General features: G+C 29.2%; 4 protein-coding genes and 1 long non-coding RNA gene across 8 annotated transcripts; 2 read left to right on the top strand and 3 right to left on the bottom strand.

The window, feature by feature from the left end:
- Positions 1-288: 288 nt before the first annotated feature.
- On the bottom strand, positions 289-1,845 carry LOC118070944 (uncharacterized). Its single transcript, XR_004690824.1, has 4 exons — positions 1,478-1,845; positions 1,257-1,404; positions 1,074-1,156; positions 289-978 (listed from the first exon to the last, which is right to left on the bottom strand). It is a non-coding gene; the product is annotated as an uncharacterized lncRNA (long non-coding RNA).
- Positions 1,846-1,897: 52 nt separating this feature from the next.
- CenB1A (Centaurin beta 1A) lies at positions 1,898-6,087 on the top strand. The gene is made up of 6 exons (XM_035089839.1): positions 1,898-2,135; positions 2,452-2,509; positions 2,604-2,662; positions 2,906-3,079; positions 3,365-5,303; positions 5,392-6,087. Exons 1-6 carry the CDS (start codon positions 2,083-2,085, stop codon positions 5,779-5,781), a joined length of 2,673 nt encoding a protein of 890 aa, XP_034945730.1. The 5' UTR covers positions 1,898-2,082; the 3' UTR covers positions 5,782-6,087.
- A 336-nt stretch (positions 6,088-6,423) lies between these two features.
- Positions 6,424-8,189, bottom strand: LOC118070924 (coiled-coil domain-containing protein 130 homolog). The gene is made up of 5 exons (XM_035089803.1): positions 8,008-8,189; positions 7,792-7,833; positions 7,401-7,716; positions 7,030-7,290; positions 6,424-6,953 (listed from the first exon to the last, which is right to left on the bottom strand). Exons 3-5 carry the CDS (start codon positions 7,710-7,712, stop codon positions 6,600-6,602), a joined length of 927 nt encoding a protein of 308 aa, XP_034945694.1. The 5' UTR covers positions 7,713-7,716; positions 7,792-7,833; positions 8,008-8,189; the 3' UTR covers positions 6,424-6,599.
- Positions 8,190-8,266: 77 nt separating this feature from the next.
- Positions 8,267-15,592, top strand: LOC118070923 (liprin-alpha-1). 3 transcript variants are annotated; one of them, XM_035089799.1, is made up of 7 exons: positions 8,267-8,500; positions 9,863-10,325; positions 11,764-12,558; positions 12,680-12,916; positions 13,017-13,112; positions 13,408-13,509; positions 14,128-15,592. In XM_035089799.1, exons 2-7 carry the CDS (start codon positions 9,891-9,893, stop codon positions 14,332-14,334), a joined length of 1,872 nt encoding a protein of 623 aa, XP_034945690.1. In that variant the 5' UTR covers positions 8,267-8,500; positions 9,863-9,890; the 3' UTR covers positions 14,335-15,592. The 3 variants fall into 3 exon arrangements, with proteins under 3 accessions (XP_034945690.1, XP_034945691.1, XP_034945692.1); XM_035089800.1 differs by lacking the exon at positions 13,408-13,509 and having other exon boundaries at positions 8,271-8,500; XM_035089801.1 differs by lacking the exons at positions 8,267-8,500; positions 9,863-10,325 and adding an exon at positions 10,608-10,993.
- A 476-nt stretch (positions 15,593-16,068) lies between these two features.
- On the bottom strand, positions 16,069-17,519 carry RpL11 (ribosomal protein L11). 2 transcript variants are annotated; one of them, XM_035089864.1, is made up of 4 exons: positions 17,471-17,519; positions 16,850-17,149; positions 16,624-16,771; positions 16,069-16,258 (listed from the first exon to the last, which is right to left on the bottom strand). In XM_035089864.1, the coding sequence occupies exons 1-4, from the start codon at positions 17,474-17,476 to the stop codon at positions 16,131-16,133; spliced, it is 582 nt and encodes a 193-aa protein (XP_034945755.1). In that variant the 5' UTR covers positions 17,477-17,519; the 3' UTR covers positions 16,069-16,130. The 2 variants fall into 2 exon arrangements, with proteins under 2 accessions (XP_034945755.1, XP_034945754.1); XM_035089863.1 differs by having other exon boundaries at positions 17,465-17,519.
- Positions 17,520-17,848: the final 329 nt, after the last annotated feature.

The following is a 17,848-nucleotide window of genomic DNA, read 5'->3' on the forward strand; positions in this document are numbered from 1 at the left end:
AAAGCGGGAGATCTAAACTATTACGTTTTTTAATAAACGTTAACTATTACGTGTTTTAATAATTATATTAATTACTTACAATATAAAATAAATAAAAACAAGCTATTTTTTTCTTCAATGTATTGTTTTATACAACGGTCGTTGTTTCAAAATACTATTTACATGTAGAAATGCTTTTATTAAATTTTGCTCAATTTAAATTAATTACAATATAAGAATAAGCTTTAAGTATGAATTACTTATCATTTTTTTGTTTGTTCTAATTATTTCTTACTTTTTTTAAGCAAAAAAAAAATTCAATAAAATATCAATGTTGATTTACAATTTTATTTTCTTAAAAAAAATTAAATAAGATACGTTATTTAATGATAAATTAGTAACAAAGAATCATACTTTATTGTATGAAGTATAATTAAATTAATAAATATTATGGTAATGTTTTAACAATGATTTTGATGGAGTCATTATCCAGTCATATATGACTCTTTCGACTCCAATGACACTTTAGTACTAAACACAGTTTTAGGTGATGGCATTAAAGATGCTTTGGATATTAAATGTGAAATCTGAATAAATATTCCAGTCTTGGTATTTTATCCTGATCCAAATTGTGTTCAGCATAGCGGAAACCATAATTAGTTGGCTCATCAAGATCAGTCTCAGCATAATCACCAAAGGGATCACTTTCCAGTTTGTGATTTGATGCATGTAAGAAACGTGATTTATCTAACAATTTTGGAGATTCATTGACAACAATTAAATCAGTTAATGATCGTGTTGATGAATTTTTATAATTAGTTAATTTATGTCCAAATATTTCATAATCATTGGATTTTTTATTAGCTATTGATTCCGTTGATTCTGATAGTCATAATTTTTCTTTAACTGATGATTGTAATAATGAGCATGTTGATTTCTGATCATCAGCTATTGCCCATGATATTGTTGAAGTGATTCAGTATTCATCCATTTACTTGCCTGCAATCGTTTGAATAAATAACATCAGCATGATTATGCTTTCAACAAAAAAGAACAAAAAACGGAATAAAATTAATTTAAAACAATATTATTACCGGTGGTTTGCGCAGAGGGCGACGTTATTTTTAATTGAAGTAGAATCAAGATTTAGTCTCCATCCTTTCGTGGGAGAATGTTTCTACAATATTTTAATAGACATTTAGTATTTTTTTTAATATGTTTTTTTTTAATGCTTTTTTAATAGAATAAATAATTATTTTACAGACTAATATACTCACTTTTTGGTAAGTTCTAATTTTATTTTCATCAGAGTCGTCCATCTGGTTTTAAAACATATCTAAATCTGTATATTTGCTATCGTGAAAAGAAAGCCGAACTACTTGGCGGCAATATGTTTCTCTTTGACACTATGGACATGTTTTTGATCTGAAATAAACATTTAATAATCAACAACACCTTCTTTATACAAAAAAATGAATAATATTTTGTTCAATGTTACCATTTTTGAGGTTAGACATAATAAGACATAAACAATGTCTTTCAAGCCACTGTGAAAGACACGCATAATGAAAGATATGTCCACAAAAAGGCGAACATAATCCTTCAAAAGATTCAAATTTTACACTACAAATTGAGCACTGACCAAACATGTTGTTTATTTAATTACAATTATTTGAAATAATCAAAAATTCTAAAGAAGAGACTATACTATATACACAACGCGTCATAAATGGTATCCAGCGTTGCCAGCATGACTATAGATCTTCATGATCCAAGTCCCGAAGTACTCCGAAACGAACCGAAAGAGTGACGAATTACGTCAAAATGGTTAAAATTATTCACCGCACACATTCCCTATACATCATCATACGATACTCCGTTCCAAATCCTTTGATAATCAAACGAAGATTCCCGATATTTTCCGAGGTTATCCGAAGCCTTGTGGAGAACCACAATTAAGTTGGACAGGAAGACAGGATTATTTGTTGTAGTTTATTGTTTTTTGAATATTTTCATATTATTTTAAGACTGTATGAATAATTAAGCATAAATATTTATGTTTGGGAGAAGAATTATTCTTACCAGTCAACGATTATTTAAAAAATGAAGACTCTTATTGACTTTAACGAGTGTCTACGGGATACGCCGAAATTTCGGTAAGAATTTATTTATTTTTGTAAATATTACCATAACAATAACAGTTTTTTAGGTCAACAATGACGGAAAATATTTCACTAAATATGGAAGAAGTATTGCTATTTTTTTACGTAACATGTTGTCTTCGTTGATAGTTCTCCCTCGTGACAACTATCATAACTCTTTGTTCATGATATGCATTGTTTACTAAGTAGTTATATTTATGAACATGTTTTGAATTTCATTATTATTAAAAATAATCTAAAATTAGCAGTTGTAAATATTGAATAGACACTTTCAACAATACTTTTAACCTAGATTATGACTTTTTAATAGGTCTTGTCTTGAAAATGTTGAAGGAAGCATTGATCAATTGGAGCAAAAGTTGGAAAAGGTATGAAAATATTAATATTAATAGCACTTACTATTATTTCATTTTTTTTACAATTATACTATACATTATTACCACAAATTTAACTCAATTTCAGGTACTAAAATCTTGTCATTCCATGATTGATGCTGGGAAGGTATACGTCGGCCAGCAAACGTGAGTATTTTTATTAATACAATAGAAAAATATTACGGTGAATTACTGTGGCGTGAGAGAATGAATCATTCTCTTTTTTCTTGAGTATTCCAGTTAATTTCTCGCTAGCATTTTATCTGGCACATTAGATTTATAAAAATATCTATACATTCATAAGTGATTAATGATGCATGTGTGTATATGTAGCTCACTTATTTTTTTTTGTAATCAACCTGATTTATTTTGTTAATTATGTATTTTCAGTCAATTTACTAACAGTCTTTGGGAATTATCATCTTACTTTGGTGATGACGAAACAATGATGGCTTATTTAAATAAATTAATCCATGCATTGCAAGAAATGAATAAATTTCATTCCATTTTACTAGATCAAGCATCAAGAACTGTTGTTAAAGATTTACATTCTTTCATTAGGAGGTAATAATAAATTATTTAAATAAAAAATATCTTCCTTTAATTGTTTAGTCTAAATATGAATTTTACCAAAGAATCTGTGAATTATTTATTGTAAACTAATTCTTTCCACTTATTACCCTATCACATGTTAATTGTGTCAGTGTCAATATTAGCATCAAATCAGTACATATTAAAAATAAATATTAATATTGACATTATACATAAAAAGATAAATAATCCACAGGTGTTTACAGAATAGTATCATTGATAAGTATCTAATGTAATTGTGATTTATTTTTACTTCAGAGATATTCAAAAGGTGAAAGAATCTCGACATTACTTTGAAAAAATATCTGGAGACTTGGATATCGCATTAAATCGAAATTCTCAAGTTCCAAAATCACGTCCAGCTGAATATGAAGAAGTTTCAAATATTTTGTCAGCAACAAGATCATGTTTCCGTCATACGGCATTGGATTACGTGCATGCCTTAACGATGTTACAAGCACGTAGACGTCATGAAATATTGGGATCATTATTGAGTTACATGCATGCCTGCTTTACTTATTATCATCAAGGGAGCGATTTAGCTCAAGATTTAGATCCATTCCTCAAAGATCTTGGCGAAGAATTGATAACAATGAGGGCAGAATCTGTAAAGCTAGAAAAAGAAATGGAAAATCGTCATAGTTACGTAACAAATCGAGACTTAATTCCCACATCAGCTGGTAATTCGAGAATGGAAGGGTATCTTTTTAAAAGAACAAGTAATGCTTTTAAAACGTGGAACAGACGGTGGTTTTGTTTGAAAGATCATCAATTAGTTTATAAGAAAAGAACTGGCGATGAAGATTATACAATAATGGAAGAAGACTTACGTTTATGTACAGTTAAATCGATAGTAGATTGCGATAGGAGAAATTGTTTTGAAGTTTTAAGCCCCACTAAAAGTCATATTTTACAAGCTGATAGCGAAGAAATGTATCTGGCCTGGGTTACTGCAACACAGCAAGCAATTGGTGCTGCTATTCAAAGAGGAATGGGTGCTTACTCTAGTGTAACAAATACTCTTGAACTGCAAAAAAAGAATTCGAGAGGGCCTATTAGACATTCCCAGAGGTCAAAAACTCGGGTTTGGGAACAATTACTTAAAATTCCTGGCAACGATATTTGTTGTGATTGTGGGAGTCCAAATCCCAAGTGGGCTAGTATTAATTTAGGAATAACTCTCTGTATTGAATGCTCTGGTGTTCACAGAAGTCTTGGAGTCCATTATAGTAAAGTACGTTCGTTAACTTTAGATGATTGGGAACCAGAAATACTTAAAGTTATGGCTGAGTTAGGTAACAATGTTGTTAATAATGTTTATGAAGCCATAACTATTTCACCAGACATTCAAAAAGCAACACCAAAATGTTCCAGCAATATTCGGGAATCGTGGATCAAAGCAAAATATGTTGACAGGAAGTTTGTTAAACCTTTATCGAATCTCACACTTCCTGGGCATCAATCTAGCCGTGAAATTATGCGGTTTCGCAAGTGGAGTGTAAGAAAATTGCGACGTAGACCAAGAAGTCATGACAAATTTGATGCTTCAAATAGAAATAGAAATTGGACAAAAGAAATATCCAATTCAATCAATGTAAATGAAAGTTTAAATTCAGCCGAAGAAATCTGTAAGTCAGAAGAGAGCTCCATGAGTTCAGAAAGTGGACATGTAGATTTAAAAAATAACTCAACATTATATGGTAAAATATTAACAACAATGCAAAGCCAAAATGAAAATAAACAGACTAAAGAAGTAGACGAAATTAGTTATAAACCATTAAATCAAGACGACAGTGAAATCACAGAAGAGGCCAAAAAATTATGTTTAACCAGATCTATATCTGATACTTCCGATGAAATTTGTGATACTTTAGAACACAAAAAAATTCTAATAGAAAGTAGTAGTGACGATAAATCACTTGAATCAGACGTTTTAATGTTTGGATGCGATTTGCCAAAACCATTTATCGAAAGTAGTCTAGAGCTTAGCTCTGATCAAGATTCTACAGCAGGTGAAGAAGAAGAATTTGCTGATGAAGAAGATATAGAAAATTTACATGCTGATATGCTACTCTATAAAGCTGCTGCCGCTCATAATCTTCCAGTAATGTGCACTGCCTTAGCCGCGGGTGCTGATAAAATGTGGTGCAACGTTAATGACCGTGGAAGAACTGCTTTACACCAGGCTATTATAAGTGTACATTAATTTATTTAATTTATTAATTAACGTTTTAATTGAACAATGAATTTTCTTGTAATTAATTTCTCTATATATTTATTTTTAGGGATCTGTGATGTCATGTGAATACCTCATTTTAAACGGTGCTAAAATAAATTGCCAAGATGCTGAAGGAAAAACTCCTCTTTATTTAGCAACTGAGTTAGGACATACTGCACAAGTTTGCTTATTATTAAAGCATCGGGCAGATCAACATATTGAAGATGAAAGTGGAATTAAACCGCTATCAATTGCCGTAAAGGAAGCAAATGCTGATATAGTAACTCTTTTACGCTTAGGACTTTTAAATGAAGAAATGAAAGACTCAGAGATAGGAATCGCTGGGGATGAAACATTTAACGATGTAGTGCGTGATTTCAGTCAATTAGCATGTTCTCATCCCGAACGGCTACATCGTCGGAATGAAGGAAGTAACGTTCAAAATACTCCGGAATAATGATTATCAACTTCTCAGTTGAATGCTATGTACTTCCAACACTTTTACAAGTAATTAGTAAAAAGTACAACTTTTCCGAGCTTTAGAAACGTGATTGCTTAAGAGATACTGCATAATTGGTTGGTTAGTAAAAAGCAATTACATTTATTTATTTTATGTAGAGTTTATAATGATTGTTGCAAGTATTTGTAATTGTATATACAAAGAGTATTTGTTAATAATCATGTAATATTCAAGGTCACATTGTCGTATTATAGTTACTTTTATTTGCATATTAATACTTATTATTATGTATTATTATAGATTATATTTAAACTATTAATTTTTGATCATAATTCATACAAAATGATATTTTATACAATTATTTTTGATAATGATTCTTATAATCTCTAGTATTTACTTGATACATTTATGATATTTATAAAGAATACATTTATAACATATAAAAAATAAAGTTACATTATTGTGATAACTGAAATTTAAAATAAAATATTTACTCCAATTTTTTTATTAACAAATATAGTGTTTTATTATTTAACAAATTGATAACAATCATAACTTTAATATTATTAATTATCAATAAAAAAAGACTTTAGTTTGAAAATATAAGTTTTAAATAATCAAATTAATTTTTTACAGCAATTAAAAGATACTTTTATTTTGGTTTATTTATCAGTCATTTTTTAACAAAATAAATTTCGTTCATTAATACAGTAACAATGTTATTTTCTTATTAATATATTTACAGAATTGAAATTTATTAAAAAATTAAATCGAAGAGATTTTATTATATCCATTTTACTCTCTGTTCGCTTTCGTTACGTATTACTATCCGAACTTGAAGAATCATAATTAACTAAAGAAGCTATAGAATTTGACTTAGAACCAGACGATGTTTCTGTGGATGATGTAGCATTTTTAGGTGTCTTAACTACCGCTTTCGTAAATGTGCTCGTCGTTGGTTTCTTAATTTTCTGTGCCTGACTCACTCTAATCAGTCTTTTTAATGATGCTGCTTTTCCTGATTTTTTAGCAGAATCATTGCTTTTATTTTTCATAATTATTCGAGCTAATTTCACATCGTCATCGTGTTCATCTACTAATTCAATACTTGAGGAAAGATTCTTAGCTAATAGAGACTTTCTTTGTTCTTGAGCTTCCTTTTTTTTAGTCTAAAAAATTTATAATAATATTATTAAATAAGTCGAGTTTTCAAATGAGTATTAGTTGAAGTAATAAATAACTTACTCTAAATGATGCACGCAGTGTACTGTTTAAAGAATAATCATCACTCCATTGAGAATGGTTTTTTTCAATTAATCTATTCAAAGATGGATCTTGAGATTTACTTTTTTTCTTATCACCGATTGAATGTTCCAATTTGAACATAGCATCATCATACAAACGTTTAGATACTTCTTTGTCTTCAGGAACCACTTGTTCATTTTCTGTTGGATCCCAACGATTTTCTTGTCGACGAGCACCACTTTCAATAATGTATGTTAAGTTCTATATGAGAGAGAAAATGAGAAATTTTTAGAAACGATTAGACAAGACTATACTTAGGAATAAAGTGTATATATCAATATTATTGATGAATAAAAACAAAGTGTATTTACAGCTGGGTCAGTTTTGATCTCAAAGTGATTATCACACAAGTGACATTTCATTCGAAATTGATATAAGGGTGTGCTGTAATACATTCCAATTTTCTTTTTTTCTGCATTATAACGAACGCCCATTCCAATATGATTGTTGCATCCATTACACCATATATTGAATGGCATCTCAAATCTAATAATTAAAATACCCTGGGGTAATTTTCGAGCTCGTTCACGTAGAGCATGAGTGCCCATAAATTTGTTGAGCCCTCCGACACGAGGATCGTAATCGGGAGGGTAATATAAATTCGTTCCTTTTCGTTCTCCCATTTTTCTAAAATATAAGAAGAAAATTGTTAATCATCCATTATTCATATTCACTTTAAACTCAAAATAAAAATCAACGTACTTGCTTTGTGGCTTGGTCCTTAGTGTTTAATGAAATCTGGAGCTAGGACAATTTAAGTAATCAATTATTTTAAATTAAAGTTATTTTACTTATGACTAAATAGAGTTGCAGTCAATATATTTAAATAAATTTATTTATTTATATTATCACTGACAAACAACAATAAAAATATCACCAAACATAGAAGCTTAGATATGAGGATTAAATGTCGCTCACCGTGTTTAGTACCAGCTCGACTATGTGTGGCGCTAGAATCGATTTGCAAAAATCAGATTTTATCGCAAAAAATTCCGCATGAATTCAATGTCAATAAGAAAAATAAGGAAAAACTTCGTTGTAGTTGTGGTAGTGATAATTAAAAATTCAATCATGACAAGTAGTTTTCATGAAAATCCGGCATAATTGAAGGTTATTTGCGCGCCATCTAAGAAAAAAAAGTACTTCAATTTGACATCACAAGCTTATCGCTTGTTAATTTCGCTTTCGTCACTTGAAGACAAAGTCATGTGTCGTGGCGTACAATTGTCATAAATCCATGTGTTTGCAAAAGATTCGTGCGGTGTGTCTTGTCTTGGACAGTCTTTAGACTACCGTTCTAGTCCAATAGTCTTAACTTTGATGAAACCTTCGGAATTAACCTGTAATATGTATTTGCCAAATCAATAAACAACCCTTCAATCAAAACTTCAACATTTGTTAGCAAATAAAAGTAAGTAATAATATGTTCGTAATGTTATTTCACTGATGATGAAGTGGTATTAAGTATAAATTGAAAAATATATCAAGCCGGTTAATTTGTGTTGAATTACGTGACGTCAAGTGGTAAGTGTGCTTAAGTGTTCTACATGGAATGTTATAATCAGAATGACAGACAAAAAATAGAGACATATGTAAAGTGTAAATGAATATTTTACTCCGAAATTAGGATCATATGACAGTCTATAAATTATTCAAAGTATTGTCAAACAATTCTCCAATACTAATGGCGAGACATTATTTTCAATTTTTTTCAACCTTTGATTATTGACTAAACTTACATTAAACAGTAAATAATAATCGATCTTTAATGTTCATTGTTCATTGCTCCGAAATTTTATATTATCAATCATAATATACAATTATTTTTTTGACTATTTATACTTCATATCAAGTTAAAAACTTATGATTAAAGATTGTATAAAATGAAGTATTTATTAATCTACAAGATATTTTTATCTTGTATCTATACAAAATTGTATAAATTGTTTTTAATTTTTTTAAAAGTGTTTTAGCATCTATTTAAAATAGAAATATTGATTATGAACAATTTAATATTAGTTCATGTGGTCAATAAACTAAATATAGAGCAAACATTGATGGTATCAAATAAATTTCTTGAATTATCTCTGCTTTAAAATTTCGATATCAATAAATATTTTCTATAACAATTTACTATCCAATTCATGTACTAATAGAAAAAAAATGACTGATTATCATAAGTAAACTTTAACTTATAGTACATTTGGAATGTACTTTCACTTATATTCGCGTGATGCAAGACTCGTGAAAAAATGTTGAAAGAAGAGAAGGAAAGTAATGACCTAGGTCATTCGAACAATAACAATTGACGTTTCATCAACAAAGAATTTGTTGTATAAATTTGACATTATGAAAGGATAAAAAAATATCTTTTTTACACATTTATCAATTTAACTCTCATAAATAATAATACTTTCAGCTTGTGAAGTTGTTGTATAATGAGTAATATTATAGTGTAATTTATTTAATACATTAATTTATCATGCTAATAAACTGAAAAAACTTTTGACATTTAAAATGTATAGAAAAAAATATGCGGATATAAGTTTATTCAATGTAGTAGTATATTAGATCCAACTGCTGTCTGGTTCTTGATATTAATTGAAAAATGTTAAAGCAACCTAACAACTGATCTAGTCAACAGATATTGAATTACACAATCACCTGATTTTACTTGATAAAATGATTCCATCTCTCTTTCTCTTTCTTTCAAGTAATTATTTTATGACCTCAATAATTGAACTTAATGATCAAACAAACACATTTGTTTCAGAAATCATATTGTGTACTTGACAAAAAGAATGGTGTCCAAAAGAAATGAAAGAAATTTTAGTTTACAATCATTACACTCAAGTCCTAGTGAAGGTCTATCACCAGGAACCAGAGCACCAATGACATCACCATCAAACCAACCATCTTCACCAAGATCAAATGGCAATTCGTTTATCGATGGAGGATCACCACTTTCTCCAAGTGAAACAATAAACAGCTCCTTGAATTCTACTACTTCCCCGGTTGGAGATTCACGTATTCCCCGACCATCCCCAACAGCTTTGCGACGTTCTTCAAGCATGCGCGTACGAGGGGAACGCGTGTCTCATCATTTACGCACAAGTTCTCTTGGGTTAAATTCCTCGTATCAACATCATCACAGAAACAATTATATCCACCAACAACCGGATATATTTCCTGCAATCACGGAGAATGGTGTGGATTCACCTCGACATCGATCTCTTGTAAGTTTTCTAACATTCAAAATATTCTTAAATATATTCATGCTAATTATTTAAATAAATAAACAAAGACTAAAGAAAACGATCGATAGTGAAACCTAGTCTTGCGTACCTGTTGCAATTACGTAAATTAATCGTTCTCCAGTTAATATCATGATTTATCGTTGATAAAATTAGCAGGTAATTTATGAGGAAGTAATCAAGATTTATTCAAAAGGTTGGAAATATAGTAATCGATTTTTAATAACCATAGAACCTTTCTCAAGAAGTTATAAGATTACTCCCGCGCACTCTCACAATTTGCTCCAATTTTCCAAGGTACTTCCTGCTGAAGAGGTTATAGCTATGGCCTGACCTTTGATAACATACGCGTCGGCGCAGATTTGTCCAGGTTTTCAGATCTATCGTACTCATAGACTTCCGAGTCTTTTCAGTGTTTACGAAAACTTTTTTCTTGCCGGACAGGCTGGTTTAAATTAAATATTTAATAATGAATTTTTGAATTATAATACTAATTTTTATTGCTATAAAATAATTTACGGTAATGTCTATTTAAAGTTCAATAGTCAAAAACTTAATGGAATATTGTTTTACGCTTGGTAAACATCCAGATGTCAAATTCTTGTCGACTAAATGTTGAGGAAAGTAGAAATTCTCGTAGCTGCCCCTCGGTGAGTTGATTTAAAAAGATAAATATATAAATACAAAGAAAAACAATTTGAAAAAAGTGTTATAATTATTTGTGTTAATTCATTTCAAATAAACACCAGTTATGTAAGGGTATGTTTCAGGAGATCACAAAAAGTGAAGCATACGAGTGTTGGAATTTTTGTATTTATTTGATAATATTTAACATTTGATCAAACTATAACACAAATATATTTGTACTATTAATTTATCAAGTGTTATCGATTAATTGGTATAAGCTATTTCAATTCTAGCTATTTGATATTGTGTAGCACACATACTTTTCATTATTTTAGAGCTTATAGATTAATAAATGATAAAAATTTCAATTATCTTATTTTAAAAACATTCATTCATTAATCATTCTGCCCTTATCATTGATCATATCATGACCAGAAAGTGTTTGACTTTAATTAATATTTACTCATTTCTTACGGAAACATAATTTTTTATAACAGTCATAAAATTTTTCATGGTTATCACGCAGCATAAAAAATTTTCTATTTTTAAAAAACTATTAATATCATATACAATATTAAAAATTTATTAAATCACGCTTTTAAATTTACTGCACATAATTTAAAAGTTTAATATTTATACATATTGAAATTTTTATGAATAAAAATAAAAACTGAACTGTATTGTTGAAGAAGCTTATAAAATACACTCTGTCACATACAACCATTTATATATTATTAAGCTATCAAATGTATTAAATAATGCATCAAGTAATTGAATACTTTTCTATTTTTAGAGCCTCTCACTGACACCAGCAAGGCCGCGTTTAGGACACGCGGCGACTGGAAGCGGCACAGGGGAATTTGGATTAGCAGATGATAGTGATGTTGACAGCGTCAAGAGTTATGGTAGCGCTTGTAGTACAGCAAGTGCATGCGATCACGCACACTTTGCCCGTAACGGTACCACGTGGTCAGGTCGATCTCGTAAATATGTTGTTCATTGCTCCAATTATAATGGAGATAGTGAACATTATCTGACACCGACTCAACGGGCTGCACGGCAAATTAGGAAATTTCAATCACTTTTGAATATAGCCAGGGAAAAAATTGAAGAAAAAGACCAGGAGATATTGAGACTGACTAAGGAAGTAGTAGAATTGAGGCTTTATAAAGCTTCACTAAATAGTCCAGATGATAGAACAGACAGTAGTGATGCTTTAACCGTCCGAGAAAATAATCCTTTCTCACCTGAATCACCTTGTAAAGATCTTCCAGAAGAAAATGAAGCTTCTAGCCCAAAAACTCCTGAAAAACGTCCAAATAACACTAATGAATTTAGTGAATTTCCTGTATCATTAGCAGATTCTGGACACTTTGAAGATGAGTCGATTACTTTGAAAGATTCCACTGAAGTAACGGTTGTTGATAGTTCAATTACTCCGAAGAAAGAAAATGAGAATACTTTTGTTAATGTTTTATCGGACGATGCTAGGCAAAAAATTATTGATCATTATGAAAGTCAAATTGAAGAAATGCATCGAAGACATATTGATGAAATACAGGAGTTGAAACAAAAACATAATGACAAGGTTTATATTATTAATTTAATATTAAAAATAGTTCACTTAGTTAATTCATCATTTTGAGAGTAATTTTAATTTAAAAGCACTACTGTAGACTGTTAAATAATAATGTTGATTTCTAAATTAGATGGAGAGTCTACTAAGCCAATTTTCCGAGTTAAATACTCGTTTCTGTGAATTACGTCCGTCCTTGGATGCTGCAGAAGCAAAAGTTAGAGAGTTGGAGGCTGAGCTTGAACGGAAGAAAGTACAACTTGATGAACAAAAGGTTTTGTTTGACGAACAGGAAGAGAGGAATAAGCAAATGTACCTGAAAATGTATGCGAAGGGTCAAGAAGCTGCGAGGCTTGAAAAAAGTGATCCAGTATGTATAATCGAATTTTAAAAGTTTCTTTAAGCTATTTGAATTATTTCTACTCTTTATTTTTAACTAACAATTTTTTGAAATTTACTTTTATTTGCAGATTTTAGAACAAGCTCAGGAAATAACACCGAAAGTCTCAGTAACCGAGTTATTGCAACAATTAAGTGTCACACAAGCTGAATTGGAGAACGTTAAGGTATACAAAGCTATTCAGAATATTTCGGTGGTCTATAAAGCTTTATATTCAAAATTAATAATAATGTAATTATAAGCGAAAATCGGTATAGCTTGCAACGATATGGTAAATAACGGTGTATATATTTAAAAATAGGATCCCCAGTGTTGTTGATCTAGTCTTGATTGTACTTTTAGATGGTTAATTTAAAAATTCCTTTGTCATTAATTCAACGCTGAGTGTACCTAACTCAAAAATTAACACAAGCGTTTCTTTACTAACAATGTACCACTTTTTGTCGCGGCTTACATTCCAGGGTGCAAGTTACTTGCCACAACTTCACATTTCAGCCGATCGTAGCCAATGTTTATTAAGTGCTCAAGAGGCTGTTTCTCTTTGGGTTCTTGCTACACGGAAGGTCTGTATTGTGTATGCGCGAATCCAATGCCTTACGTGAATTCTTATTTCCATATATTTCGACATCATTTCATCATTATCTTCTATTCGATGTTACGTTGCATATTCCGTCTTGATATACACAGTAGAAAAATTAACATTAATTTTATTTTAAAGTTTTGAAATTTTTTTTTTCAATCAAAATTGTGTATTATGAATTATTTTAGAGATTATTTTTACGTTAATATGATTATTCTAAAAGCTCGTATATGTCGTTTTAATACATTATTTTAAAAATTTTGAACTTTATATGTTTTAAGACCGTCGCATGATTGTTTTGTCGTTTATTCTTTCTTTTTATTGAAATAAATATTCTTCTGTGTTTATCTAACGTTTTAAGCATGAAATTTGAATTCTTTTGCCAAAGAAAACAGCCTCTATTATTTTTTTATATCCCAATGTTTTAGTACCTAAGCTTTATATGTTTTTTTTTATTGCTATTGTTAATGTGTAGTGATTGTTACATTGAAACAATTATTCAATTTGTAGTTGAAAAGTTTGAAATTATTTTTTAGAAATATTATTTCTGATCATAATCTATACTATGAATAAAAAATAACAATTTATTATTCTTTTTTAGGCGATGTATAGGAGAATAGTGGAGTCACGTAACAATGCAGCAATTGATCCAGAAATAACTTTACAGTTCCTCAAATCTGCTATATATTATTTCTTAACTGATAAAGAAAATCATCACGGCCACTTAAATGCAATCGAAAGCATACTTGGGTTCACAGACAATGAAAAGCTCAACATTGACCGGATTTATGGGTCAAGTCGAAAGTAATTTTAAAGTAAAATGATACTGTGATGATAATATTAAAGATGAGCATACTGACGCTATTAACACACCAACGAGGATCATCGGTGCTGAGTCTCTTCTTGATATAATTATTATTTTTTCTAAAATTAATTTATCAATGAACTGACAAATTTTACACTATTTACACAAATACATCGCACGTTTAATATGCACAATATACACTAAATTACACTTATTTCTATCTAACACCTTCCACTTTATATACTATATTTTTATTTTGTTAGTTCAGAGATTTTTTTTTCAATCATTTTTTGGTTACAAATGAAAATGTACCTTTTTTTTTGTGTAGAAATTATTAAGTTAATTTGAAGAGAATCAACACCGTATGTAAATAGTTAGTAAGGTCAACTCAGCTATTGATTAGCTGCATATTTAATGGACAGTATGTAGGGGGAAAATTATAATTATGGTCAAAATTATTTGACAGAGCTCTTTAGATATTTTATCTCTTATAGAATAAAAAATTAATTAGAAAATACTGAAACAAAATTAAACGACACAATTAGAATTGACTTTTGAATATATATTAGATTTTTTTTAAATCTATCAAAAGATCCAATAAATTATATTAAATAGTTTTTAATTAGTCAAATTGTTTTTGCTAATTTTGATCAACAATTGTACATACTTTACGTTTAATATTGAGAATAATGAGAGTTTAAGCATTTTTGAATAGATATTTGCAATATATTCCTTAAATTTTCAATATTTATAATGGACTATTGCAATCTAGTATTTGAGAAATTTGCTAATTGTTAATTTATAAAATAATTTCACGGCTGTGTTTGCTCACAATTGCAACACTAATATATACATATATACATATGAATAAATTTAATTTATGTCAAACATAATAAAACATATATTTACAATGAAAGTTTCATAAGATTATGTAGATTTTATTGGATAGTATATCCTATTGGGGGATAAAAGGATGTTGATTGAGACTGATAATGAAAAAAAATATTTTGCCTTCAATATCAAGTATGAAATAATTAATTCATTGTCCTTCATTTCATGTGTTGTAAAAAGAAGATTTTTCTATAAAAATCCTCGCCCTATACTTACTAGCTCTTGGGTTTGCTTAGGATTTACTTGATTATGTTACAATAAAAAAAAGAACGACAAAAGAATTGAAGTTCTACTTTGATGAGAAGAGAGTAATTGAATAATAAAACAATTTATTTATATCATATAATAAATAAACAATTATGAACCAAAATAAAACAACGTGTATAACATATTTAGTAGCGTCCATAAAAATTGTTCGTCATCTCTCCTGCTGAGGCATAAACTTTTAATTGATTCGTTTATAAAAATTAATTAACTAACATAAACTTTATTTTATTAAACAGTATGACCGAATCACCCTTATTGACTAAACCTGGGTATTTTTTCTCTTTCTCTTATTTGTATTGTTTTATTTCGTAATTATAACTCTCGATCACTCTCTTTCCTAAAGTATTTCTTTATATCATTCTCGTTTTTTAACTTAGTGCTTTCTGCCCTATTTTCTACCTTGGTAGTATTCCTTTCGTTTTCTTTTTTACTTCCTATTCTATTTCATTTAATAATTTTCTCTTTTATTTACTTATATTAATAATGTTATTAATAAAAAAATAGCCCTCATAACAGTACATGAATTATTCTCAACGGGTGATTTTGTTTCTTTATCAACATAAAAAAATAAAAAACATCTTCGCAAATTTTTTGGTTTTTATTTTTATTATTTATTAAATTTTGTAATATACAAATGTAAATTACTTCTTTCCTGTAAGAATAATTCCATCATATTTCTGTTGGAACCATTTCATCGCGTCTTCTTTTGTCAATCTGTGGGGGAAGCCAACTTTCCCCGTTTTTCGCCGCCTATGAGCTACGTTGAAGCCTGTTAAATAAAAAAATTACCAATTAATCGTAACTCTAATATTTAATAAGTAAAATCAAATAATTTCAATTTAAAAACCGAAACATATATTGTTAGAAATAGATCATGTTCTTACAATTTTAAATCTTTATATAATTGAAAGAAATAATTAAAATAACTATCGCTACATTAAATAACACCCTCAGTAAAATTAGTGAGCATGTGTTGCAAATATGCAGCTTTTAGTTTAGCACATGTTATAAAATAACAAATGTAGACAATGTTTAAACCACAAAAATCTACGATACCAGAGATGTGCAATAATGACTAAAAATATTTTGTAACTGCATAAGTTTGTTATTAAAACGTTAATTATTTAAACTTACCAGGTCGTCCAAGAACAACGTAGAAGTCCAGACCATAAATACCAATACTTGGGTCGTACTTAATACCCAAGTCAATGTGTTCTTGAATTCCAAAGCCAAAGTTTCCCGTGCCAGAAAAATTTTCTTTCCTTAATTCATATTCTCGAACCTACAAAAATATTCAAATTAATTATGATCATGAGTGTGTATTTAGTAACAACAATAATTTCTTCATAAATAATCATACCTTAAGGCCTCGTTCAAGAATTTCTTCAGCTTTGGCACCTCGTACGGTGCAATGTACTGCAATCTTTTCATTTCTACGGATGCCGAAGGAACGAACAGTATATCTGGCTTTTGAAAAAACTGGTTGTTGCCCAGTTAACTGCTCCAACACCTTAGCAGCACGAGTTAATCTGTCACCAGATTCTCCAACACAAATGTTTAAACATAATTTGCGGATTCTAACCTCCCGCATTACGTTCTTTGACGCATCTTTAGGCTCCTTTTTCGTGTTTCTTTGTTTCTTCCATGACTTCTCGGCATCCTGAACAAAAATTAAGTTGTATTGAATTATTTATATTAAAGTTCTACTATTTATCGTAGATAAAAAATAAATCTATTAAGCTATTGCAATAAAAAGCATGATCAGAATACGTGTTGACGAAAACATGAGCAGATAACCTTATACACCTGTCATTGCACTTTTAAAATGTATTTTGTCAACAATATTCCATAACTATTATTAAAATATTAAAGATTATAATTTTGTTTTTCATAATTAATTATATTTGATAACATTTGTTCACAGATTAATATATAATAAATCGATTTTATAAAAGTTCTCAGAAAATTTACGTACACTCACCGCCATTGTGAATGAAAAAGACAAAAATTACGTCTGCGCATGAGCGGGCAGTCATAGAAGTATTTCTTTAACTTTATTATCGACTGTAACTCAACAAATATTCCTACAATTTTCGCAAAAGCTAATAAAATAGATACCATATGTAACGATATAATTTGCAAAATATTCAAAATAAAGTTGTTTAATTTTTTAATTCATTGTCCAAGTATAAATTAAAAAAAATTGATGTCAAGATGTTCATTTTTACGACCTTAATAAAGCAAAAAAATGTTAAACTTGAGTAGAGTAATTGATCTTAATTGCTCTTTTTCAAATTTTAACAAATAAAACATAGAATAATTATAGGGTTGGTGTTAAAATACAATTATTTCTATTTAA

This window comes from Chelonus insularis, unplaced genomic scaffold (assembly GCF_013357705.1).
Source record: "Chelonus insularis isolate UGA/USDA-ARS -01 unplaced genomic scaffold, ASM1335770v1 contig_70_pilon, whole genome shotgun sequence".
Classification (NCBI taxonomy): Eukaryota; Metazoa; Arthropoda; class Insecta; order Hymenoptera; family Braconidae; genus Chelonus; species Chelonus insularis.

Coding starts and splice junctions, on each gene's coding strand:
- CenB1A (XM_035089839.1), top strand. CDS start 2,083: ATGAAGACTCTTATTGACTTTAACGAGTGTCTACGGGATACGCCGAAA. Junction 2,136..2,451: donor CGGGATACGCCGAAATTTCG/GTAAGAATTTAT, acceptor ACTTTTTAATAG/GTCTTGTCTTGAAAATGTTG. Junction 3,080..3,364: donor TTACATTCTTTCATTAGGAG/GTAATAATAAAT, acceptor TTTTTACTTCAG/AGATATTCAAAAGGTGAAAG.
- LOC118070924 (XM_035089803.1), bottom strand. CDS start 7,712: ATGGGAGAACGAAAAGGAACGAATTTATATTACCCTCCCGATTACGAT. Junction 7,291..7,400: donor AGATCAAAACTGACCCAGCT/GTAAATACACTT, acceptor TCTCTCATATAG/AACTTAACATACATTATTGA. Junction 6,954..7,029: donor CACTGCGTGCATCATTTAGA/GTAAGTTATTTA, acceptor TAAATTTTTTAG/ACTAAAAAAAAGGAAGCTCA.
- LOC118070923 (XM_035089799.1), top strand. CDS start 9,891: ATGGTGTCCAAAAGAAATGAAAGAAATTTTAGTTTACAATCATTACAC. Junction 12,917..13,016: donor GGCTTGAAAAAAGTGATCCA/GTATGTATAATC, acceptor TTTTATTTGCAG/ATTTTAGAACAAGCTCAGGA. Junction 13,113..13,407: donor CTGAATTGGAGAACGTTAAG/GTATACAAAGCT, acceptor CTTACATTCCAG/GGTGCAAGTTACTTGCCACA.
- RpL11 (XM_035089863.1), bottom strand. Junction 16,772..16,849: donor TTCTTGAACGAGGCCTTAAG/GTATGATTATTT, acceptor ATATTTTTGTAG/GTTCGAGAATATGAATTAAG. Junction 16,259..16,623: donor CGTTGTTCTTGGACGACCTG/GTAAGTTTAAAT, acceptor TTTATTTAACAG/GCTTCAACGTAGCTCATAGG.